The sequence below is a fragment of the Oncorhynchus mykiss genome, chromosome 30, assembly GCF_057628025.1.
Source record: "Oncorhynchus mykiss isolate SJ-2025 chromosome 30, ASM5762802v1, whole genome shotgun sequence".
Classification (NCBI taxonomy): Eukaryota; Metazoa; Chordata; class Actinopteri; order Salmoniformes; family Salmonidae; genus Oncorhynchus; species Oncorhynchus mykiss.
Window position 1 is genome coordinate 17,981,136 of NC_143051.1, and position 26,365 is coordinate 18,007,500.

The 26,365-nt window shown below is 43.8% G+C and overlaps 1 protein-coding gene across 1 annotated transcript in view; it reads left to right on the forward strand.

Moving 5' to 3' along the window:
* The window catches only part of LOC110489398 (gamma-aminobutyric acid type B receptor subunit 2), a 378,500-nt gene extending 364,713 nt beyond the window's left edge, over positions 1-13,787 (forward strand). Inside the window, exon 19 of the mRNA XM_090227680.1 lies at positions 11,040-13,787. Coding sequence (XP_090083806.1) covers positions 11,040-11,205 — 166 coding nt within the window. The 3' untranslated portion in view covers positions 11,206-13,787. The remainder of the gene's footprint in view (positions 1-11,039) is intronic.
* The last annotated feature ends 12,578 nt before the right edge of the window (positions 13,788-26,365 follow it).

A 26,365-nucleotide genomic window follows, 5' to 3' on the forward strand; every position in this document is an offset into this window, starting at 1 on the left:
TTGATAAAACATTGTACATAGCTGATAATATAACGCTTGAAATGTCTTTATCATTTAGAAACTTTTGTGAGTGTTTAGTGTTAGTTTGTAATAGTTTTTTGTTGATGATGTTTTGTCTTTTGATTATTGTTTATTTCAACTGGAGAGAAGAGAGAGAGAAGAGCGAGAGCTTATGTATGTAACCAATGATTTACGGCTACGATTGGAAGCAGCACTGGCAGCAGGGCCTGAAAATAGACAGGAGACACTGAGCTATTCCCACTCCACATTAATGTTTGATCACATGGACGGAGAGATAGAGCGAGAGAGAGGGTGGAGGGAAGAGCGAGGGAGAAAGAGAGAGAGAGGGTGGAGGGAAGAGCGAGGGAGAGAGAGAGAGTGGGTGGAGGGAAGAGCGAGAGAGAGAGAGGGTGGAGGGAAGAGCGAGGGTGGAGGGAAGAGCGAGGGTGGAGGGAAGAGCGAGGGTGGAGGGAAGAGCGAGGGAGAGAGAGCGCAACATGGTCTCTGCAATTTGTATTATTCTGTACGCTGCATTAGGTTACATTATAACTGGAATAAAGATAAATAGTAATGTGATATTTTTGTCGGCACTAACTCCGCCATGGTTCACTGGACAAAGCCTATGGGAAATGAATGTAATTTATTTTTTTGGGGGGGTGGGGGTGGGGGTTGGGGATACACACCAAAAATAAGGTCTGTTGGAAACACAGGCTTAGGAGATCTTATATATTTTGTTCTATGAGATAATCTTCATCATCTAACAACACTGTTTGTGAATTTTTAAGCATGTATGTACAGTGGGGCAAAAAAGTATTTAGTCAGCCACCAATTGTGCAAGTTCTCCCACTTAAAAAGATGAGAGGCCTTGTCACGGTCGTCCTCCCCTTCATCTGAAGAGGAGAGGCGAGATGGATCGGAGGACCAAAATGCGGCGTGGTATGTGTTCATCATTAATTTTAATACAGAAAACACTGAACACTGAAACCCTATGCAAAAACAATAAACGAAGTAACAACCGTGAAGCTAAATGCAAACTGCGCTGAAACAAGCAATCACCCACAAACACAACTAATGACACCTGCCTCTGATTGAGAACCATACTAGGCCGAAACATAGAAATCCCAAATCATAGAAAATCAAACAGACTGCCCACCCAACTCACGCCCTGAGCATACTAAATAAATACAAAACCAAGGAAATAAAAGGTCAGAACGTGACAGTACCCCCCCCCCCCCCCAAAGGTGCGGACTCCGGCCGCAAAACCTTAACCTATAGGGGAGGGTCTGGGTGGGCGTCTGTCCGCGGTGGCGGCTCTGGCGCGGGACGTGGACCCCACTTCGCCATTGTCTTAGTCCGCCTCATTGTCCGCCTCCGTGGCTTCCTAACCATGGCAACTCCTCTCAATGGACAGAGGGGCAGCTCGGGACAAAGGAGCGGCAGCTCGGGACAGAGGAGCGGCAGCTCGGGACAGAGGAGCGGCAGCTCGGGACAGAGGAGCGGCAGCTCGGGACAGAGGAGCGGCAGCTCGGGACAGAGGAGCGGCAGCTCGGGACAGAGGGGCTCTGGCAGCTCGGGACAGAGGGGCTCTGGCAGCTCGGGACAGAGGGGCTCTGGCGCCTCTGGGCTGAGGGGCTCTGGCGCCTCTGGGCTGAGGGGCTCTGGCGCCTCTGGGCTGAGGGGCTCTGGCGCTTCTGACTCCGGCAGCAGCGCCGGACAGGCGGGAGACTCCGGCAGCAGCGCCGGACAGGCGGGAGACTCCGGCAGCAGCGCCGGACAGGCGGGACCACCTGCAGGGAGGAGACAGAAAGACAGCCTGGTGCGTGGGGCTGCCACAGGAACCATCAGGCTGGGGAGACCTTCAGGAGGCTTGGTGTTAGGAGGAGGCACCTGAAGGACCGGGCTGTAGGGGAGCACTGGAGCGCAACCTTGGCACCACTTCCCCAGGCTGGACAACCACTCTAGCCCGGACCCTCCAGAGTGCAGGCACAGGTTGAACCGGGCTGTGGGTAAGCACGGGAGATCTAGTGCTTACTACACGCACCTCTCCCTTAGGCTCCATTCCCACATTCGCCCGGCACGAGCGGAGCGCAGGCAGAGGACGCACTGCACCCTCCCAGCGCCCCGGAGACACAGCACGCAGAGCCGGTGCAGGATACCCTGGACCAAAACTGCGTACCGGCGACCAGACCCGCTGGCTCGATGCCCGCACTCGCATGACACTCTCGGGGGGCTGTCCTATAGCGCACCGGGCTATGGACACGTACTGGCAACACCATGCGCTTAACCGCATAACACGGTGCCTGACCAGTAACGCGCTGCTTATAATAAGCACGAGGAGTGAGCTCAGGTCTGCTACCTGGCTTAGCTCCACCCCTCGTGTGCCTCCCCCCCAAAAGATTTTGGGGCTGCCCCTCGTACCTGTCACACTGCCGTGCTGCCTCCTCATATCGCCGCCGCTCAGCTTTCGCTACCTCCAGCTCTGCTTTGGGGCGGCGATATTCCCCAGCCTGTGCCCAGGGTCCCTCTCCATTCAGTATCTCCTCCCATGTCCAGGAGTCTTGTGATACCGGCCGCTGTTGTTGCTGCTGCTGCTGCTGCTGTCGTCGCTGTCTGTACCACGCCGCTTGGTCCTTGGTTGGTGGGTGATTCTGTCACGGTCGTCCTCCTCTTCATCTGAAGAGGAGAGGCGAGATGGATCGGAGGACCAAAATGCGGCGTGGTATGTGTTCATCATTAATTTTAATACAGAAAACACTGAACACTGAAACCCTATGCAAAAACAATAAACGAAGTAACAACCGTGAAGCTAAATGCAAACTGAGCTGAAACAAGCAATCACCCACAAACAAACAGTGCAACCCAGGCTACCTAAGTATGATTCTCAATCAGAGACAACTAATGACACCTGCCTCTGATTGAGAACCATACTAGGCCGAAACATAGAAATCCCAAATCATAGAAAATCAAACATAGACTGCCCACCCAACTCACGCCCTGACCATACTAAATAAATACAAAACCAAGGAAATAAAAGGTCAGAACGTGACAGGCCTGTAATTTTCATCATAGGTACACTTCAACTATGACTGACAAAATCCAGAAAATCACATTGTAGGATTTTTAATGAATTTATTTGCAAATTATGGTGGAAAATAAGCATTTGGTCAATAACAAAAGTTTATCTCAATACTTTCTTATATACCCTTTGTTGGCAATGACAGGGGTCAAATGTTTTCTGTAAGTCTTCACAAGGTTTTCACACACTGTTGCTGGTATTTTGGCCCATTCCTCCTTGCAGATCTCCTCTAGAGCAGTGATGTTTTGGGGCTTTTGCTGGGCAACACGGACTTTCAACTCCCTCCAAAGATTTTCTATGGGGTTGAGATCTGGAGACTGGCTAGGCCACTCCAGGACCTTGAAATGCTTCTTACGTAGCCACTCCTTCGTTGCCCGGGCGGTGTGTTTGGGATCATTGTCATGCTGAAAGACCCAGCCACGTTTCATCTTCAATGCCCTTGCTGATGGAAGGAGGTTTTCAGTCAAAATCTCACGATACATGGCCCCATTCATTCTTTCCTTTACACGGATCAGTTGTCCTGGTCCCTTTGCAGAAAAACAGCCCCAAAGCATGATGTTTCCACCCCCATGCTTCACAGTAGGTATGGTGTCCTTTGGATGCAACTCAGCATTCTTTGTCCTCCAAACACGACGAGTTGAGTTTTTACCAAAAAGTTATATTTTGGTTTCATCTGACCATATGACATTCTCCCATTCTTCTTCTGGATCATCCAAATGCTCTCTAGCAAACTTCAGACGGGCCTGGACATGTACTGGCTTAAGCAGGGGGACACGTCTGGCACTGCAGGATTTGAGTCCCTGGCGGCGTAGTGTGTTACTGATGGTAGGCTTTGTTACTTTGGTCCCAGCTCTCTGCAGGTCATTCACTAGGTCCCCCCGTGTGGTTCTGAGATTTTTGCTCACCGTTCTTGCGATCATTTTGACCCCACGGGGTGAGATCTTGCGTGGAGCCCCAGATCGAGGGAGATTATCAGTGGTCTTGTATATCTTCCATTTCCTAATAATTGCTCCCACAGTTGATTTCTTCAAACCAAGCTGCTTACCTATTGCAGATTCAGTCTTCCCAGCCTGGTGCAGGTCTACAATTTTGTTTCTGGTGTCCTTTGACAGCTCTTTGGTCTTGGCCATAGTGGAGTTTGGAGTGTGACTGTTTGAGGTTGTGGACAGGTGTCTTTTATACTGATAACAAGTTCAAACAAGTGCCATTAATACAGGTAACGAGTGGAGGACAGAGGAGCCTCTTAAAGAAGAAGTTACAGGTCTGTGAGAGCCAGAAATCTTGCTTGTTTGTAGGTGACCAAATACTTATTTTCCACCATAATTAGCAAGTAAATTCATTAAAAATCCTACAATGTGGTTTTCTGGATTTTTGTTTCTCATTTTGTCTGTCATAGTAGAAGTGTACCTATGATGAAAATTACAGGCCTCTCTCATATTTTTAAGTGGGAGAACTTGCACAATTGGTGGCTGACTAAATACTTTTTTGCCCCACTGTAATTTAAAAAAGCACATAAAACACAAAGGCTTCATAATTTCTAAAGATCATCAAGATCACACCTGACTGATGTTATAAAAAATCTCCTAAACTTGTGTTAACCTCAGACCTTATTTTCAGAATTTATCCCAAAACCCTATTCTTTCCCCATTCATTTTCCCCATAGCTTGGCTGAACGGTTTTAGGGTTACAAGCTGGTGAACTCTATAGCGGTCCGACAATATAATATGAGTTTGTGGACCTATAGTATCATTTGTCTGACCTGGCCGTACAATAGCACTCAAATTGGAGGATTTTAGTCAGTGTACGTAAACTAGGTTTGGCCTCGGGCCCCCCAAAAAATTGAGCTAATAGGCCAGAACATAATTAGTATATAATATTAGCACAATCAATTGGCCTACACTACAAATTAAACAACATTTTTAACACATGTGATTAGTACATAATAAACTCAGTGACAATAATATAATCATTTCGATCTGATTACGCTCATAAAATCCCCATGTCTCTATTCAATTATTATTATTGTCTATTTCTCTGTACGTTGATTGGTGGGGAAAAACAGGTCTACGCAGTCAACTGGAGACTACACTACTTTTGTAATGTCAACATTCGTTCAGAATAATTAGCTTGATACCAAGAGAAAATGTTGCTATCAAAAAGTATCAAAATTGAAGTTTCAGGAAAGAATCTACAGAGAGATAGATGTTCATCTTACCATATTTTGCAATGAAAATGTCGCTGTTTGCGAGGAATTCAATCTCAGAAGGCATTATGAATCTTCCCTTCCCGCCCCAGACAGAAGCTTCAACTGCAAGCTACACACACAGCTTTTTTGGCTGGCAATTTCTGTCACTTAAACGGGTTAAATCTGCAGTTACAAGGAAGAGGGAAAGCATTCGTGGACCGGCCTTTACTAGGAAGCTTGAGTTGTTCAATTTGGACTTGTCATCTGGAAGGCTACTGCACTTCAACACACTGAAGTCTGGAGTTTACATACACGTAGGTTGGTGTCATTAAAACTAGTTTTTCAACCAATCCACAAATTTCTTGTTAACAAACTATAGTTTTGGCAAGTCGGTTAGGACATCTACTTTGTGCATGACACAAGTAATTTTCCAACAATTGCTTACAGACAGATTATTTCACTTATGATTCACTGTATAACAAATCCAGTGGGTCAGAAGTTTACATACGCTAAATTGACAGTGCCTTTAAACAGCTTAGAACATTCCAGAAAATGATGTCATGGCTTTAGAAGCTTCTGATAGGCTAATTGACATCATTTGAGTCAATTGGAGGTGTACCTGTGGATGTATTTAAAGGCCTACCTTCAAATTCAGTGCCGCTTTCCTTGACATCATGGGAAAATCTAAATAAATCAGCCAAGACCTAAAAGAAAAATAATTGTAGACCTCCACAAGTCTGGTTCATCCTTGGGAGCAATTTCCAAATGCCTGAAGGTACCACGTTCATCTGTACAAACAATCTGTATAAAGCAAGTATAAACACCATGGGACCATGCAGCCGCCACACCGCTCAGGAAGGAGACGCGTTCTGTCTCCTAGAGATGAACGTACTTTGGTGCGAAAAGTGCAAATCAATCCCAGAACAACAGCAAAGGACCTTGTGAAGATGCTGGAGGAAACAGGTACAAAAGTATCGATATCCACAGTAAAACGAGTCCTACATCGACATAAGCTGAAAGGCCGCTCAGCAAGGAAGAAGCCACTGCTCCAAAACAGCCATAAAAAAAACCTAGACTACGGTTTGAACTACACATGGGGACAAAGATTGTACTTTTTGGAGAAATGTCCTCTGGTCTGATGAAACAAAAATAGAACTGTTTGGCTATAATGACCATCGTTATGTTTGGAGGAAAAAGGGGGATGCTTGCAAGCCGAAGAACATCATCCCAACCGTGAAGCACGGGGGTGGCAGCATCATGTTGTGGGGGTGCTTGCTGCAGGAGGGACTGGTACACTTCACAAAATAGATGGCATCAGGAGGAGGAAAATTATGTGGATATATTGAAGCAACATCTCAAGACACCAGTCGGGAAGTTAAAGCTTGGTCGCAAATGAGTCTTCCAAATGGACAATGACCGCAAGCATACTTCCAGAATTGTGGCAAAATGGCTTAAGGACAACAAAGTCAAGGTATTGGAGTGGCCATCACAAAGCCCTGACCTCAATCCTATAGAACATGTGTGGGCAAAACTGAAAAAGCGTGTGCGGGCAAGGAGGCCTAAAAACCTGACTCGGTTATACCAGCTCTGTCAGGAGGAATGGGCCAAAATTCACCCAACTTATTGTGGGAAGCTTGTGGAAGGCTACCCAAAGTTTTTGACCCCAATTAAACAATTTAAAGGCAATGCTACCAAATACTAATTGAGTGTATGTAAACTTCTGACCCACTGGGAATGTGATGAATTAAATCAAATCTGAAATAAATCATTCTCTCTACTATTATTCTGACATTTCACATTCTTAAAATAAAGTGGTCATCCTAACTGACCTAAGACAGGGAATTTTTACTAAGATTAAATGTCAGGAATTGTGAAAAACTGAGTTTAAATGTATTTGGCTAAGGTGTATGTAAACTTCCGACTTCAACTGTATATCTTTACATAACTGGCATTTGTTTACAGAATTGGCTTGAAAAGCGATGGCTTTAGCAGGGAGGTGAGATGTGAGCTTTCACACCAAGCGGAAGCATGAAATGTTATTTTTTTCAGATGATCGATCCCCAAAGCCTGAAGAGCTGGTGTTTATGGGTCAGTGGAGAGGAGAGGAGAAGAGAAGAGGTTAGAGGAAAGGGGAGGAAATGGAAGGGGAGGAGAGGAGAAGAGAAGAAAGGGGAGGAGAGGAGGCGAGGGGAGGAGGGGAGTAGAGGAGAGGAAAGGAGAGGGGAGGAGGGGAGGGGAAAGGGGAGGAGGCGAGGGGAGATGAAAGGAGAGGAGATGGAGAGCAGGGACGAAAGTAAAATGGGATGAAATTAACTGCCCATTTTCACAGATAACACAAAAGCTAGAATGACGTAGTGAAGTCAGCACGTTCCATAAAAACAGACCAGTCTGACCACGTTTCGCCAAGTTATAAACAAAAAAGGGTTTTGAGCAATGTACTATAAGAACAAAAAAACAGACCCGGTAATGTTTTTTGGTTGTAGAGTTGTGTTTTGTCAAAGACAGTACAGCATGAAGATTAAACTAAAGCTAAGCTAAAACTGCTTCTCCAATAGAAATCCCCGATCACACTTGTAAGCGATGTCATGTCATCTGGTCTAACGGTCATCTCGCAATGAACTGCATCTGTGCAGGCCGTCAAATCAAAGGCACTCCTTTAATATAAAGTTGTTTTTGACTAAAATGAAAATGTGTCACAAAATTGGACATTGGCTCGAATCTAGGTTGTGCCTTTAGATTAAGAAAAAGCTTTAGGGGAATAATTTTTCACTTCTCTCATTAACTTCTCAAACCCCAAACCCTGGCCTGGTCTGTTTAGTCTGTTTGGAAAGGTACACACCTGTCAAAGGAATTATCCGTAGAGCTCCGAGACAGGATTGTGTCGAGGCACAGATCTCTGGAAAGGTACCAAAAAAAATGATGTAGCATTGAAGGTCCCCAAGAGCACAGTGGCCTCCATCATTATTAAATGGAAGACATTTGGAAACACCAAGACTCTTCCTGAGTTGGCTGCCTGGCCAAACTGAGCAATCAGGGGAGAGGGGCCTTGGTCAGGGAGGTGACCAAGAACCCGATGGTCACTCTGACAGAGCTCCTCTGTGGAGATGGGAGAACCTTCCAGAAGGACAACCATCTCTGCAACACCCCACCAATCAGACATTTATGGTAGAGTGGCCAGATGGAAGCCACATGACACCCCGCTTGGAGATTGCCAAAAGGCACCTAAAGACTCTCAGACCATGAGAAACAAGATTCTCTGGTCTGATGAATCCAAGATTGAACTCGTTGGCCTGATTGCCAAGCGTCACGTCTGGAGGAAACATGGCACCATGCCTGCGGTGAAGCATGGTGGTGGCAGCATCATGCTGTGGGGATTTTATTCAGCGTCACAGACTAAGAGACTAGTCAGGATCGAGGAAAAGATGAATGGAGCAAAGTACAGAGAGATCGTTGATGAAAACCTGCTCCAGAGCGCTCAGGATCTCAGACTGGGGCGAAGGTTCACCTTCCAACAGGACAGCGACCCTAAGCACACAGCCAAGATAACGCAGGAGTGGCTTTGGGACAAGTCTCTGAATGTCTTTTGAGTGGCCCAGCCAGAGCTAAACCTGACAGAGCTTGAGAGGCTCTGCAGAGAAGAATGGGAGAAAGTCCCCAAATACAGGTGTGCCAAGCTTGTAGTGTCATCCCCAAGAAGACTTGAGGCTGTAATTGCTGTCAAAGGTGTGTCAACACAGTACTGAGTACAGGGTCTGAATAGTTTTTTTTATTTTTAATACATTTTCAAAAATTTCAACAAAAAACAGTTTTTGCTTTTTCATTAAATAACCATTTTAGAATAAGGCTAAAACATAACAAAATGTGGAAAAAGTCAAGGGGTCTGAATACTTTCTGATTACACTGTAGGTTTTATGTATCATGCTAGCTAGTCTTGGGTGTTAGCCTGGGAAAAGTTACAGGAGAGATGGGTGGGGTGAAAGTAACACAATGTAAACTGATGACTTGGAATAAAATAAAACTTAAAGCACAGCCCATTGTCTCCTCTAGTTCATATTGCTTTTATAATGTTCGCAAAATTTCAACAAGTGACTGAAAGTTAGAAAATTATACATGACATCATTAGAATTATGCCTTAATTGACCTGATGGATCAGCTTCTCACATAAGATTTTATCAACAGTTCAGTGGTTAAAAATATATATCTTTCTGATTCTGGTGGTCAATTACCTTATGTCAAGACATGGAAATGTGATAAGCATGATGAGATTTCCATTTGTGAAGAGAATGAAGGGGTTTATTCTATCAAACACAAGTAAGGCACATGACAAGGACAGCTGGAGCTAAGCATGAGTAGGGTACGAATAGGTCTAAGCATGAATTTACTCAACGTAAATAGTGAAAATGATCTCCTACTACATTCCTATTAAAGTGAGATTTTATTCGGATTAATATTGTAAGGCAAAATTATTATTCAAATTGACACAAACATGAAATGATGTCTGATAGTACATTGGTTGAACGTAATGAGCATTACAAACCAGAAGAGACAAAACATAAGACAGATATTGTGCACTTCTCACCAGCTGTTACTTCCATCCCAAGGCTGTGTTACTCCCGCCCCGCCTGCAGGTACAAAAGTAACATTACACTAGTTCTGTTCTCGGTCTATTTCATTTCAACTAATTTACCCTAGAAATGAAACTACAGTTGCTAATGGTAGAGGACCTGTATAAGTTGTGTGTCATAACATTTGGTGTCTCTAGCTCTATCGATCTCTGAGTAATTAGGAAAAAAACTAAAAGTGTTACTTTCGTCCCAGTTCTCTCCTGTGGCCAGTGATGCTTGAGGGGGGATTGGGGTGAGAAGAAGACCCCCACTCCTGATGTGTTACTGTGGGGGGTGGTGGTGGAGAGGGGTGTGAAGGGACCAGGAAGTCTCTTTGACTGTGAGTGGTAATGCCAGTGAGAAGTGAGAAGTCACTGGCCGTGTTGGAATACCCATACTACGGTACTAAATTGCGTTGAGTGCAGTGGATTGGGTCGAGAGCTTCCAGTTCCTCAGATTCCAAATCACTAAGAACTTAAAATGGTCCACACACACGTGTACAGTCGTGAAGAAGGCGCAACAGCCCCTCTTTCCCCTCAGGAGGTTGAAAAGGTTTGGCATGGGCCCTCATTGCACATACTGTATATTTATACTGACTACACACACACACAATCACATGCAATCATCATATATGATGCTGCAACTCTTTTCACCATATATCCTGATACCTAGTGACCTTACCCCTATACATATCTAACTCTATCGATCCAGTATGCCTGCACTTTGTAAATACGGTACTGGAACGGTGTCTGTATATTGTATGCTTACTTACTTTATCTTGTTCTTCTTATTTTTATATCTTGTGTGTTTTTGTTCTACCATGTTATTTTTAGTACTACATTGATATTGGTTACTGCATCATTGTTGGAGTTAGAGCTTTAAAAAAGTGTACAAAAAGCCCATTTTAATTATTGAGAGTAAAACAGCACATACAGAAGCTGTCTGGATTGAAATAGTTATTTTACTTGTACTGTGCTGTATGTACAGTATGTATGCAATGTAGCACCACAGAGATTTAGAAATACATTTACATTTCACACTTTGACAGCACACTCTGGAAAAATAATCCTTCAATGTAAACCTTTATTTAGGTGAATATAATGATGTTTAATTATGCTTAACATGCTATGTCACTCATCACCACGTCTCTCTCTCTTTCTCTCTCCGTCCACAGCATACAGCGCAGGCTGTCGTTGCAGCTGCCCATCCTGCACCATGCCTACCTACCCTCCATAGGGGGGGTGGACGCCAGCTGTACCAGCCCCAACCCCAGCCCCAGCTCCAGCCCGCGGCACAGACACATGCCACCGTCCTACCGGGTCATGGTCTCAGGCCTGTGAGCATCAGTTTCCCCTGGCGCTACCAAGAAAGACATCCGTGTAAAAAACAACAACAAGCAGACTGTGACGGAGGTCATCAGCGATAGTGGAATAATATGTGTGTTGGACCAGGGAGGGGGAAGTTTTATCCACTCTTCATGCCTCGGTCTCTAGACCCCCTCACTAGAACCATGGGTCGGGGAAAGGGCACAGAGGACCTTACAAACGATGACACGAACCGCAGCTACAACCCCCCCCCCCCCCCCCCCCCCAGCAGCAGAGGACCAGACCTGACCTGACCTGACCAGTAGCGTATCTGCTTCGGAAGGTTTTATGTTGTTGTTTTTTTCCTTTTGCCATACACTTGACTATGTGTGAACTTGTCAAAACTTGAGTATTTCGCTACTTCAATGCCTAGAAGGTGTTAGGTGTTACTATAGGAACAAAGGAGTTCCAGATCGGACTGATGTAGGATTCATCAAAATTCACCGTTGTGAACAAACATGTAAATATCATACTGACTTTGACTTACCGTAAGCTTTGATTGAGTATGCTGTGAATTAACATATAGGGGGATGGGGGGCAGGTCTGTATCAGCATAGGTCCTGAAAAACTCATATAAAAACTTAAAAACTGGCATCCTACAAAGCAAAATGTAAGACAAATTGGTTTGTGTAATATTACTGCATCATTGTAGTATGTTAATTATGTTAAATGGATTGGCCATTGGCAAGAAGTAAGGCACCAGCAGCCAATTCTTTTAACTTTCACACAGCTTATTTTCCACTTTGCTAAATTTGCACCATTCGTTTTTCTTAAAGATTATACTATCCCGTTTCATAGGTCTTTAATGTGTTTCAACTACCATAGTTTAATTTGTCTCCAAACAAGCATGACATGCTATAGTACAGGTTAATGCCATTCTGGGCTTAGAGGGCAACAGAACCAAACAGAATAGATTTCCAGGAACTAATAGTAATGTGACTCTATGTACAGTACGTACGTGTGTTGACATAAACACAAACAAATAGTCACCTACACAAACACAGAAAGATACACACCTTTAGGTAAAGTACTCACCGTATCCTAGTGGTGTTAGGTGTCCTGACAAGGCTTTGCCAAAGATCAGTCTGAAGACCAGCAAGCTTCCATTACAACGGGTTGGTCTTCGCCCCACCAGTGTAAATGGTCCAGAAACTGTCATGTCACTCTATGTAGGGAGTGGGGACCACCCAACGCAGCACCCAGAGCTCTGTTACCTCACTGTTGTGAGGCTGAAGGAGAGGCTTTGTAATGACCATATGTTTCATAAGTCAATGAAATAGGTGCATGGTCAGGCAGCATCAAAAGTGGTGCAAAACTGAGATTAAAAACTCGGGAGGAAGTTCTGTTGACAAGAAATATATGCAGATAGTGAAGAGTGACAAGGAAGTGTGTTTGTCAGTTAGGTTCCATTGGTAGTTTCGAAACAGTGAAATTAAGTTTTAAGTTATTTCAATCAGTAAATCTGAATTTCAATGACCAAAATGGCAAGTGGAAGATGCATGCGAGCCGTATGTGAACCCTATCCAGGAGACCCCAGCACTGTCAGTCAACGAAACAATGGCACCACAGACTGGGAGAGAAGCATCTGTATATCGTGGCAGGTCTACTATACAGTGATGTTGTGACAAATCACCTGCCACTTAGCAACAGTGGAACATAACTCATGGTTGCTTTTAAAATGTTTTTCTGTGTAGTCGGCCCAAAGGTAATTTATTGTTGTAAAAAGGGCCGTAGACATAGCTAGCTAACGTTATTTTATTTGTACAACTGTTGTCACAAAAAAAAAAAAAAAAAAAAAAGTGGACAAAATCCATGAATAAGCTACGTATCATCATTAGAAGTCTAAATAGATTTGTTTCAGCGTATATTTCACCATTGGTGTCTTGGTTAAAAGACGTTTGTTGAGCACTGTGCCTGTAGTTGTATCCTGTAGCCTGCAGGAGCCACAGTATACAGCAGTTCCAGTAGGTAGTGCTGGTGGTGTGGGCTGGGCAAACTAAACTAAACAAGCATCTGGAACCCATCTGTAAATTGTACAAGCTGTCATGATTTCTCTCATTCAACGCTCCAACACCTGGGACATACAGTACAGTGTGGGATAGATAGATAACTTGGGGACAATTCCACTCCAGAGAGTGGGCTGCTCTGTGAGCTGGACCTGGCATCTGAACACTGATGAAGTCTGTCAGCCACCGCAAAGAAGAAACCGATTGGAGGACGAGCGATGGGTAGGGGAGGAGCAGGTCTGTTATTGGACACATGTATATGTAACTCCTGTCTGAGCTCCTCCCCCTAGTCTGGAGCCAATTGGGGTTAAGGAAACCCTATCCAGAGCAGCAACACAGCAGCACAGACCTTCCATGAAGCCAAAAGGTTTCTTTCTCCTCCATAAGTGAGACACTGGGTCTGGTTGTTCATTCAGAAAAAAAACACATTTTATATATTACATTATATGTGATTCTGTAAAGTTTGCTGATACCCTGATGGTGTCGATGTACGTATGGAATATTTGGTATTTGGCTTTCTCAAGATGGCATGAAATAAAATGTATATTCACATAAGAGTAACCTCTGTTTTTGCAACTGTCATGACAAATTCACTCTGTTGTTTCTTCTCACTCCAAGTCAGTTTTTTTTAAAATGTTGTATTTCTTTTCTACTTTGCTTTTAATTCTGCAAACCTGTTGTTCCGCAGACTGATCACATTCTTCAAGAGTACATCATCAATCAGTCAATGTCAAAGCCACAATTCTGTGAGAAATCCCCCTCTATACAATATAATGTAAATTACATGCAGCATTACACTTGCTGCAAGATGCTGAGTGCCATACAAATGTACAACACTTAATAGCTTTGGCTAGCTATATCAGAACGAACCTATAGAACGGTCAATAACATATTTTTTAAAATTCCTTTCCCGGCACCTGTGTCCCTTTTTTTTGTTATTACAAAATGCCAAATGCTGGTTATCAGGTATTGTTACTTTGCTTTGCAATGTGCCCTAATTTTCTATTATTAATTTTTAAAATTCTCAACATCTACAAAGTTATTCAAATGCAATGTTGGTAATTAAAGGGCTCATAATAACTCGTAATACACTGCTTATTTATGCTAATGTTCTGTATTCCTCAGTTCTTCTGTTTCTTTCAGTTTAAGGTGAAAGCACATATACAGTACCAATCAAAAGTTTAGACACACATACTCATGAAAGGGGTTTTCTTTATTTTTACTATTCTCTACATGGTAAAATAATAGTGGAGACATCAAAACTATGAAATAACACATATGGAATCATGTAGTAACCAAAAAAGTGTTAAACAAATGAAAATATATTTTAGATCTTAGATTCTTCAATGTAGCCACCCTTTGCCCTGATGACAGCTTTGCACACTCTTGGCATTCTCTCAACCAGCTTCACCTGGAATGCTTTTCCAACAGTCTTGAAGGAGTTCCGACATATGCTGAGCACTTGTTGGCCACCTCAATTGGGTTGAGGTTGGGTGATTGTGTAGGCCAGGTCATCTGATGCAGCACTCCATCACTCTCCTTCTTGGTCAAATAGCCCTTACACAGCCTGGAGATGTATTGGGTCATTGTCCTGTTGAAAAACAAATGATAGTCCAACAACGCAAACCAGATTGGATGGCGTATCGCTGCAGAATGCTGTGGCAGCCATGCTGGTTAAGTGTGCCTTGAATTCTAAATAAATCACTGACAGTGTCATCAGCAAAGCACCATCACACCTCCTCCTACATGGGGGGCGGCAGGGTAGCCTAGTGGTTAGAGCATTGGACTAGTAACCGGAAGGTTGCAAGTTCAAACCCCAGAGCTGACAAGGTACAAATCTGTTGTTCTGCCCCTGAACAGGCAGTTAACCCACTGTTCCTAGGCCGTCTTTGAAAATAAGAATTTGTTCTCAACTGACTTGTCTAGTTAAATAAAGGTAAAATAAAAACATGGTTCACAGAGAAACCCACACATGCAGACACACATACTCTGTGTCTCACAAAGGCACTGTAAAATTTGGATTCATCAGACCAAAGTACAGATTTCCACAGGTCTAATGTCCATTCATCGTGTTTCTTGGCTTAAGCCAAAGTGTCCTTTAGTAGTGGTTTCCTTGCAGCAATTCGGGGCCTGATTCACACAGTGAACAGTTGATGTTGAGGTGTGTCTGTTACTTGAACTCTGTGAAGCATTTATTTGGGCTGAAATTTCTGAGGCTGGTAACTCTAATGAACTTATCCTCTGCAGCAGACGTAACTCTGGGTCTTCCTTTCTGTGGCGGTCTTCATGAGAGCCAGTTTCATCACAGCACTTGATGGTTTTTGCGAATGCACTTTCAAAGTTCTTGAAATTTTCCAAATTGTCATAAAGTAATCATGTCATAAAGTAATGATGGACTGTCATTTCTCGTTGCTTATTTAAGCTGTTCTCTTGGTCTTTTACAAAATAGGGCTATCTTCTGCATACCACGACCTTCCTTTTCAAGGCACACCTGTTAATGTAAATGCATTCCAGTTAACTACCTCATGAAGCTGGTTGAGAGAATGTCAAGAGTGTGCAAAGCTGTCATCAAGGCAAAGGGTGGCTACTTTGAAAAATCTCAAATATAAAATATATTTTGATTTGTTTAAATCTTTTTTGGTTACCTCATGATTCCACGTGTTATTTCATAGTTTGAATGTTTTCACTATTATACTACAATGTAGAAAATAGTAAAAATAAAGAAAAACCCTTTGAATGAGTAGGTGTGTCCCAACTTTTGACTGGTACTGTATATATATATTCATATATTTGTATATATTGTCATTAGGGTTTCTGGAAAATCTATATGTCCCAAAATATAAGAATATGATAAATATATATAAAATGATTCATTCTGTAACTGTTTTTGTCAATTTCATATGTGGTATACCATACAAACATTGTAGAATTTAAGTTCAATAAAAAATATTAACCTTATTTTAAATGCTAAATATATGTATAAGAGGGGCAATAACTTGTTTTCTTATTCCAGAAAGATAGAGAACTATATATACAAATCTTTACGTTCATAAAAAATCTTGACGTTCACAACACCCACGATGATACTTGGAACTCAATGGAAACTTTTTTATTTACAGTATCTGTAACTATGTTCTGTACAGTTGAGATAGATATGAAAACTTGTATAAAATAAGTATCACACTGGAACACAAGAACCTTTTGGAACCATCGGTTGTTATCGGGGGTTTTGAACAGCCTTCTCCTTTAATAGTCTGAATGTTATGGACAGCCGTTACTTTTCACATCATCGTTAAATAAAGTGAGACTGAAAATAAATCCATCAAATGTTTGTTTTGATCTATTAAAAATGAGTTAAAGAACTTCAGAGATTGTGTCATTGTGCCCATATTCAAAGACCTATTGATGTACTGTTGTCTAAACTTAGGCTACTGCTCTTTACATTTAGCTTTTCAAGAACATGGAAGTGAAGTAATGCACAGTGTATGTTTTTGTTATTTGGGATTTAGAGCTTAGTTATCTTCATTTTAACGGCAATTAAAACAACTGTTTTATCCACAAGGCAAGGTTGTTTAAAGGCCCAGTGCACTCAAAACGTGATTATCCTGTGTTTTTATGCATAGCCGCACGAAGTAGGGGTGCTGAGGATGCTGCAGCACCCCCTGAAAAATCAGAATGAGGTATAAGGTTGAAGTTGGAATAATACTGTGAAAATTATGATAATGTCCTTTTAGTATAAGAGCTGTTTGAAAAGACCGCCTGAAATTTCAGCCTGTTTTGGTGGGATGGAGTTGAGGCAGTAAATGTGATAATAGACCAAAAAGAAAAAGATCCAAACCTCTCTGCCAATAACAGCTAGTTTTCAGTTATTCCATCCCCATTCAGACCACTCACAGTCCAAGCTAAATTCTTACCTGAGAAATTGCTCTTTGCTAAGAAGCTATTTTTGTTTATTTTTTTAACCATTTTAATTGTAAGGTTGTAATTGTTAACCAGAAATTATTTCATATTGAGATAAAAGTCTGCATTGAACCTTTAAGAATTCATGAGCTACTTTGTTTCTTCACCGCAGAACCCTTCTAGGAGGAGACCAAATTAATGCATGACCACAAAGAATGGAGTGCAATTATTTACAGATCTTCCTGAACACTTCCGGAGGTAGTCCGGGACGAATTGATTGGTTGGATGAATGCTCAGTGGGCAGAGCTTAGTGGCAGATTAGTGGAAGGAGTTTACAGGTGAGAGTCAAATGAATAAAATGCTTGCAGGGAGCCAGTTGGAGGGTGTTAAACACGGGTTATGACACAGTGTGTCAATTTATTAATAGGTAAATGGAAGACGGTCCTCCTCGAAAGCCTCCTTTTGGCGAGGAAGCACAAGTGTATCCTACCGGAGTCCTTCGTGGAAGAGTTTTGAAATCTGCCACATCCCCATTGAATCAGCTATTGTTTTCTCGAAGGAGAAAAGCATGCAAACGTTTAAAAATGATATGCTACTAATCCTTTTATCTATAAAATATATTGCACAACCAGCTACATTTGGGAGGGGAGAGGACACAGGAGCTGAGCAAATCTAATTGAGAAAAGGCCAAGGTTGCCAGTTCGAATCCTGATGCAGCTTTTTTTGCCCAACCTTACCCAACATACTTAACTGATATTTCTAATCTTCTGACATTCTGAATTACTAATTTACTGAACAGCTTTATACATGTGAAAAAAAACTAGTTTGGTGCCCTCCCCTTTGCTGACGTAGTGGACTAGGCACTGGGATAGGAACCAGAAGGTCACAGGTGCTAATCTTGCCAATGTCCTTTCTCAAAAAAGGTATATTTACATTTCTGGAGTTTGATGTCAGACCAGTCATTCTTGCTTTAAATTGTGAGTCTAGATAAACTATTTTAACATTTTAATTCACGGGCAATAAATATAAACACCATGTAAAAAAACACGGTGTTATTTTAGATTCTGAACTCAATTTCAAATCACACATTAGGAATGTGACCAAAATAGCTTTTACCATGAGGAACATTGCCAATGTGCTGCCGTTTCTCTCTCAGGCTGATACAGAGAGACTCATCCATGCTTTTATTACAAGCAGTCTTGACTACTGTAATGTTCTCCTGTCTGGTCTACCCAAGAAAGCCATTGGTCAACTGAAAAAGATACAGAATGCTGCAGCGCAGGTACTGACCAAGACCAGGCAGAGAGCACACATTACACCGGTTTTACGGTTTCTGACCTGGCTGCCTGTGAGTTGTAGAATTTTCAGATTGTTCTATTGGTTTTTAAATCAATCCACGATTGTGCACCCCAATACATGTCAGATATGCTTTTTAAGTTATGTACCCAGTAGGTCCCTCAGGTCCTCTGGCACTGACCTTTTAACAATCCCAAAGCCTAGGACCAAGAGGCATGGAGAGGCAGCCTTTAGTTACTATGACCCCAGCCTTTGGAATAGCCTGCCAAAGAACCTGAGGGGTGCCGAAACTGTGGACATTTTTTAAACACATCTTAAAACACCTTTTTAGCTTTGATTTTCCCTAGTGTGCTTTTTAGCTGTTCAGTTTTTATTGTTATTATTTTGTTTTTTATCCTCTTATGTTTGTTGTGTAGTTAGAATTGTCATTGTTTTTATTCATTTTTTCCTGTAAAGCACATTGTGTTGCATTCCATGTCTGAAATGTGCTGTATAAATAAAGCTTGATTTGATAACTAGCCTTGATGTGGGGGTAAAATGAAATCGTGCCAGGTTGCAGCATATGAGCTCAGCTGTCTACAATCAGCACATATTACACAGAGAGCCAGAAAGGCTAATACATTAGTAATGAAAAGCCCAGGATGTAGAGGATGATAAATAATACAACTGTCAAGGCCCAGCAGCAAACAGGAAGTAAGGAATGTGTGTCGAGTCCTCGTGTCAGAGGAAGAGAGGCCTTTCCATAATGCTCTCAAATATTTACCTTGTCGGTTCTAGACAGAGGGCTCAGAGGCCCAGAACAGTCGCCTATGGGAGGTATGGCAGAGGCTACAGCAAGGCAACCTCATGGGCTACTGTACTGTACCTATGGACCTCTGTAGACTTCAAGCTGCTCGCTCCGACCTCAGATCTCAAAAGCCAATTTTGTATTATGTAATAATCTGTTTTCTGTTCGATGGCGATAGGAATCTGATCAGGAAGTCTCAATGGGATGCACTGATTCAAACGATACTTCATACATATTGCAAAGCTACTGTAAGAAAGAGATTGTGAGCCCAGCTAGCCTAGCCCAGTAGCCTATTACCACTACTGATAGTGTGGAAGATACAGTATACTGTTTGGATACTGGTTAGGCAGTTACTGTATATGACTGGTGTGGAGGGGAAGGGGGTGCTACTGTGCTCTGGAAAGATGTTTAGTCTGAACTGTCTCGGTAAAGGTCAAGCTGTATAAACGGAAGATTGGGTAAGAATAAAGTGACATCAGGCATGTGGTAGGCCTAGATGTGTTTTTTCAGGTGTGGAAATCCCAGATGTGAAAGCAAAATGGCTAGCGCATAGGCTAACGTGTGCTAGTGAAGACAGTGCCGAGACTAGAACGTACAGCAGCCCATACAAATTAGGGCTCTATTCAATCCATATTGTGGAAATTCAGCGCTATAGCGCGATTGAAATTTAGAGGCAATGTCCCGCATTAGCAGAGACTGAGTTCACGTTATATGCTGCAGATGTCGGCTCAATAGGAAATTACCTTTACATTTCTTGTAACGCTTCAGCAATACAGATTGAACAGATCCCTTTCACCCTATTCTACCCTAGTACACTGCTGTATCAAGCATAAGAGAAGTTACAGGGTATCTACTGAGTATTAGTAGTATATTTCAAGTAAATTGTATGGTATATCAATATCAAGAGTATGCTATTACATTTTGCTACAGTGTGATGAAAGATACCAAAGTCATGCAGTTGCATTGTCATTGGGGTCAACTGGTTCTAACACACGGGAATCAATCTATGGTTACAAAAGGAGCTTCATTCAGATAAGTTACTTTTTTTTACATTAAAAGTATCAGTACTGTGTCATATTTTCTAAGGACATAAAGAGACAGCAATACATCAGAAAGAAAGAACATATGGTAATGAAAGAAACAGAGGACTTTCAAATATGATTTGACTGAGCCCTAACAAATGAATACATTTCAACATAAAAGTATGCTGAAACGGTGAGCCTAATATCCCTTGTCCAAGACCTTAAGAGTACAGAAGATGATGACTGTAGGGTCAAAAAGACAGCCCTGTAGTCTCAGTCAGCAGTGTCAGGATGCTACTATCTAATGGTGTCAATGTCCCAAAGCCAACGCTAGCTACACAGCCAGTCTGTTGATGTTGAAGATTTTGACAGTGGTCTGCCCCGGCGCTGGCCAGCTGCACCCAGGAACTGTCTGCTGCTGTGACCCTGCCTTCGCTCTCTTCCCCGCCCCCCCTGGCCCGCCTGGCCCACCCTCGGCCTCCAGCGCAGCCTCTTCAGTGTCAACGCGTGACTCTGACTGGAGGGGGGAAGCATTGTCAAGGAAACAAGACAAAGAGTGACGACATAGTGCAGTGCAGCAGTGTGTTGTTCTGTCTCCCTCAAGCAGACTGTATGTAAAGGACATGGTTAGGCACAAGGAAATACTGTGCATTCAGAAAGAATTCAGACACCGTCACTTTTCCACATTTTGTAACGTTACAGCCTTATTCTAAAATGGATTAAATCGTTTTTCCCCCTCATCAATCTACACACAATACTCCATAATGACAAAGCAAAAAAAGGTTTCTAGAATTTTGTATATTTTTTAAATACTCAAATATCACATTTACATAAGTATTCAGACCCTTAACTCAGTACTTTGTTGAAGCACCTTTGGCAGTGATTATAGCCACGAGTCTTCTTGGGTATGACGCTACAAATTTGGCACACCAGTATTTGAGGAGTTTCTTCCATTCTTCTCTGCAGATCCTCTCAAGCTCTGTCAGGCTGGATGGGGAGCAGCGCTGCACAGCTATTTTCAACACTCTCCAGAGATTTTTGAACAGGTTCAAGTCCGGGCACTGGCTGGGCCACTCCAGGTCATTCAGAGACTTGTCCCGAAACCACTCCTGCGTCGTCTTGTCTGTGTGCTTAGGGTCGTTGTCCTATTAGAAGGTGAACCTTCACCCCAGGTTTTCATCAAGGATCTCTCTGTACTTTGCTCCATTCATCTTTTCCTCGATCCTGACTAGTCTCCCAATCTGTGCTGCTGAAAAACATCCACACAACATGATGCTGCCACCACGATGCTTCACCGTAGGGATGGTGCCAGGTTTCCTCCAAACGTGACACAAAGAGTTCAATCTTGGTTTCATCAAACCAGAGAATCTTGTTTCTCATGGTCTGAGAGTCTTTAGGTGCCTTTTGGCAAACTCCAAGCGGGCTGTCATGTGCCCTTTACTGAGGAGTGGCTTCCATCTGGCCACTCTACCATAAAGGCCTGATTGGCGGAGTGCTGCAGAGATGGTTGTCCTTCTGGAAGGTTCTCCCATATCCGCAGAGGAACTCTGGAGCTCTGTCAGAATGATCATCTGGTTCTTGGTCACCTCCCGGACCAAGGCCCTTCTCCTCCAATTGATCAGTTTGCTACCCTTCCCCAGATCTGTCCCTCGGCACAATCCTGTCTCAGAGCTATACGGACAATTCCTTTGATGTCATGGCTTGGTATTTGCTCTGACATGCTCTGTCAACTGTGGGACCTTATATAGACAGGTGTGTGCCTTTCAAATCATGTCCAATCAATTACATTTACCACAGGTGGACTCCAATCAAGTTGTAGAAGCATCTCAAGGATGATCAATGGAAACAGGATGCATCTGAGATCAATTTCGAGTCTCATAGCAAAGGGTCTGAACACTTACGTAAATACGTTTTTTCTGTATTTATTTTTTATACATTTGCAAAAAGTCTAAATTACAAAAAATACTAAATACTGTATAAAAATCTGAGGGGGAATAGACTTTCTCATATACAATGTCAACATGTTTATTTTGAGCTACACCATGTTGTGTTCTGCAGTAGTAGAGGAATAATCCAAAGCAGGTACCATACCTGTTTGGCCCTGTCTGGGGGTATCATTGGATGGGGCCACAGTGTCTCCTGACCCCTCCAGTCTCAGCCTCCAGTATTTATGCTGGGGTCAGTTTGTTATATCTGGAGTATTTATCCTGTCTTATCCGGTGTGATCTTCCTCTGTAACTAGCCAGGAAGCTAGCTAGCAAAGCTAAAAAGATTGACAACAGGTTAGTATAACTCTAGCCAAACAACAAATAGTTTTTTTAATAAACTAACTGGCTAGCATTTATGAAGCCAGCAAACACATTCCTCACAGCTAGGAACATATTTCCACCAACATTTAAAAAGGTGCTTCTCGCTCCCTGGAGAAAGTGCTGATGATGTAGCCCACTGTATGAACTTTTGGTAGCCTGATTCCGTCCAGACTGAGCAGAAATCCGTTTACAATGCGTCCCTTCACAGGAGTGTCAAGCCTAAAAGGAATAGGATGCCATTTGGGACGCAGCCTACGAATAACTGCATTGTACTACTTCTTCTTTATCATTGTGACCTTTACTTACTGAGGAGCTCATTTGTAACTAACAACCTTTAAAGGCTGAATCCTGACTTGCAATTAGCACATCATTAAATGTAATGTGAATCTTGTATTGATGTCAAAGGAGTCTTAAGCTAGAGTTCAGGGTCTGTATCACAAAGGGTCATAGAGTAGGAGTGCTGATCTAGGTTCAGAACCCCCCTCTTATTCATTATGATTTAAAAGGCAAGACTGATCCTTGCTTTGTGAACACACGCCGAGACCTAAGTGAACAGACGTTGAAGTCCGGAGAATACAAGCTACCTCTGCTAATAACACTAAGGTTTTTCTGGTGTAGAATATTTACCTACTTGTCTCAACTTGATGTCACAAAGTACTTGTTGTCTGTGTAGTTCCAGCAGCCACCCCTCTAGAAACACACTGTTGTCTGTGTAGTTCCAGCAGCCGCCCCTCTAGAAAGACACTATTGTCTGTGTAGTTCCAGCAGCCACCCCTCTAGAAACACACTGTTGTCTGTGTAGTTCCAGCAGTCACCCCTCTAGAGACACACTGCTGTCTGTGTAGTTCCAGCAGCCACCCCTCTAGAGAGACACTGCTGTCTGTGTAGTTCCAGCAGCCAGCCCTCTAGAGACACTTTTGTCTGTGTACTTCCAGCAGTCACCCCTCTAGAGACACACTGCTGTCTGTGTAGTTCCAGCAGCCAACTCTCTAGAGAGACACTGCTGTCTGTATAGTTCCAGCAGCCACCCCTCTAGAGACACTTTTGACTGTGTACTTCCAGCAGCCACCCCCCTAGAGAGACACTGTTGTCTGTGTAGTTCCAGCAGCCACCCCTCTAGAGACACTGTTGTCTGTGTAGTTCCAGCAGCCACCCCTCTAGAAACACACTGTTGTCTGTGTAGTTCCAGCAGCCATCCTTCTAGAGACACACTGTTGTCTGTGTAGTTCCAGCAACCGCCCCTCTAGAAAGACACTGTTGTCTGTGTAGTTCCATCAGCCACCCCTCTAGAAACACACTATTGTGTGTGTAGTTCCAGCAGCCACCCCTATAGAGACACACTGTTGTCTGTGTAGTTCCAGCAGCCATCCTTCTAGAGACACACTGTTGTCTGTGTAGTTCCAGCAGCCACCCTTCTAGAGACACACTGCTGTCTGTGTAGTTCCAGCAGCCACCCCTCTAGAGAGACACTGCTGTCTGTGTAGTTCCAGCAGCCACCCCTCTAGAGACACACTGCTGTCTGTGTAGTTCCAGCAGCCACCCCTCTAGAGAGACACTGCTGTCTGTGTAGTTCCAGCAGCCACCCCAATAGAGAGACACTGCTGTCTGTGTAGTTCCAGCAGCCACCTCTCTAGAGATGCACTGTTGTCTGTGTAGTTACAGCAGCCACCCCCCTAGGGAGACACTGTTGTCTGTGTAGTTCCAGCAGCCACCCTTCTAGACACACCTTTGTCTGTGTAGTTCCAGCAGCCACCACTCTAGAGAGACACTGCTGTCTGTGTAGTTCCAGCAGCCACCACTCTAGAAAGACACTATTGTCTGTGTAGTTCCAGCAGTCACCTATCTAGAGATGCACTGTTGTCTGTGTAGTTACAGCAGCCACCACTCTAGAGAGACACTGTTGTCTGTGTAGTTCCAGCAGCCACCCTTCTAGAAACACCTTTGTCTGTGTAGTTCCAGCAGCCACCACTCTAGAGAGACACTGCTGTCTGTGTAGTTCCAGCAGCCGCCCCTCTAGAAAGACACTATTGTCTGTGTAGTTCCAGCAGCCACCCCTCTAGAAACACACTGTTGTCTGTGTAGTTCCAGCAGTCACCCCTCTAGAGACACACTGCTGTCTGTGTAGTTCCAGCAGCCGCCCCTCTAGAGAGACACTGCTGTCTGTGTAGTTCCAGCAGCCGCCCCTCTAGAAAGACACTATTGTCTGTGTAGTTCCAGCAGCCACCCCTCTAGAAACACACTGTTGTCTGTGTAGTTCCAGCAGTCACCCCTCTAGAGACACACTGCTGTCTGTGTAGTTCCAGCAGCCGCCCCTCTAGAAAGACACTGCTGTCTGTGTAGTTCCAGCAGCAACCCCTCTAGAGACACTTTTGTCTATGTACTTCCAGTAGTCACCCCTCTAGAGACACACTGCTGTCTGTGTAGTTCCAGCAGCCAACCCTCTAGAGAGACACTGCTGTCTGTATAGTTCCAGCAGCCACCCCTCTAGAGACACTTTTGTCTGTGTACTTCCAGCAGCCACCCCCCTAGAGAGACACTGTTGTCTGTGTAGTTCCAGCAGCCACCCCTCTAGAGACACACTGCTGTCTGTGTAGTTCCAGCAGCCACCCCTCTAGAGAGACACTGCTGTCTGTGTAGTTCCAGCAGCCACCCCAATAGAGAGACACTGCTGTCTGTGTAGTTCCAGCAGCCACCTCTCTAGAGATGCACTGTTGTCTGTGTAGTTACAGCAGCCACCACTCTAGAGAGACACTGTTGTCTGTGTAGTTCCAGCAGCCACCCCACTAGACACACCTTTGTCTGTGTAGTTCCAGCAGCCACCACTCTAGAGAGACACTGCTGTCTGTGTAGTTCCAGCAGCCACCACTCTAGAAAGACACTATTGTCTGTGTAGTTCCAGCAGCCACCTCTCTAGAGATGCACTGTTGTCTGTGTAGTTACAGCAGCCACCACTCTAGAGAGACACTGTTGTCTGTGTAGTTCCAGCAGCCACCCTTCTAGAAACACCTTTGTCTGTGTAGTTCCAGCAGCCACCACTCTAGAGAGACACTGCTGTCTGTGTAGTTCCAGCATCCGCCCCTCTAGAAAGACACTATTGTCTGTGTGGTTCCAGCAGCCACCCCTCTAGAAACACACTGTTGTCTGTGTAGTTCCAGCAGTCACCCCTCTAGAGACACACTGCTGTCTGTGTAGTTCCAGCAGCCGCCCCTCTAGAGAGACACTGCTGTCTGTGTAGTTCCAGCAGCAACCCCTCTAGAGACACTTTTGTCTATGTACTTCCAGTAGTCACCCCTCTAGAGACACACTGCTGTCTGTGTAGTTCCAGCAGCCACCCCTCTAGAGACACTTTTGTCTGTGTACTTCCAGCAGCCACCCCCCTAGAGAGACACTGTTGTCTGTGTAGTTCCAGCAGCCACCCCTCTAGAGACACTGTTGTCTGTGTAGTTCCAGCAGCCACCCCTCTAGAAACACACTGTTGTCTGTGTAGTTCCAGCAACCGCCCCTCTAGAAAGACACTGTTGTCTGTGTAGTTCCAGCAGCCACCCCTCTAGAAACACACTATTGTCTGTGTAGTTCCAGCAGCCACCCCTCTAGAGACACACTGTTGTCTGTGTAGTTCCAGCAGCCACCCCTCTAGAGACACTGTTGTCTGTGTAGTTCCAGCAGCCACCCCTCTAGAAACACACTGTTGTCTGTGTAGTTCCAGCAGCCACCCCTCTAGAAACACACTGTTGTCTGTGTAGTTCCAGCAGCCACCCCTCTAGAAACACACTGTTGTCTGTGTAGTTCCAGCAGCCACCCCTCTAGAAACACACT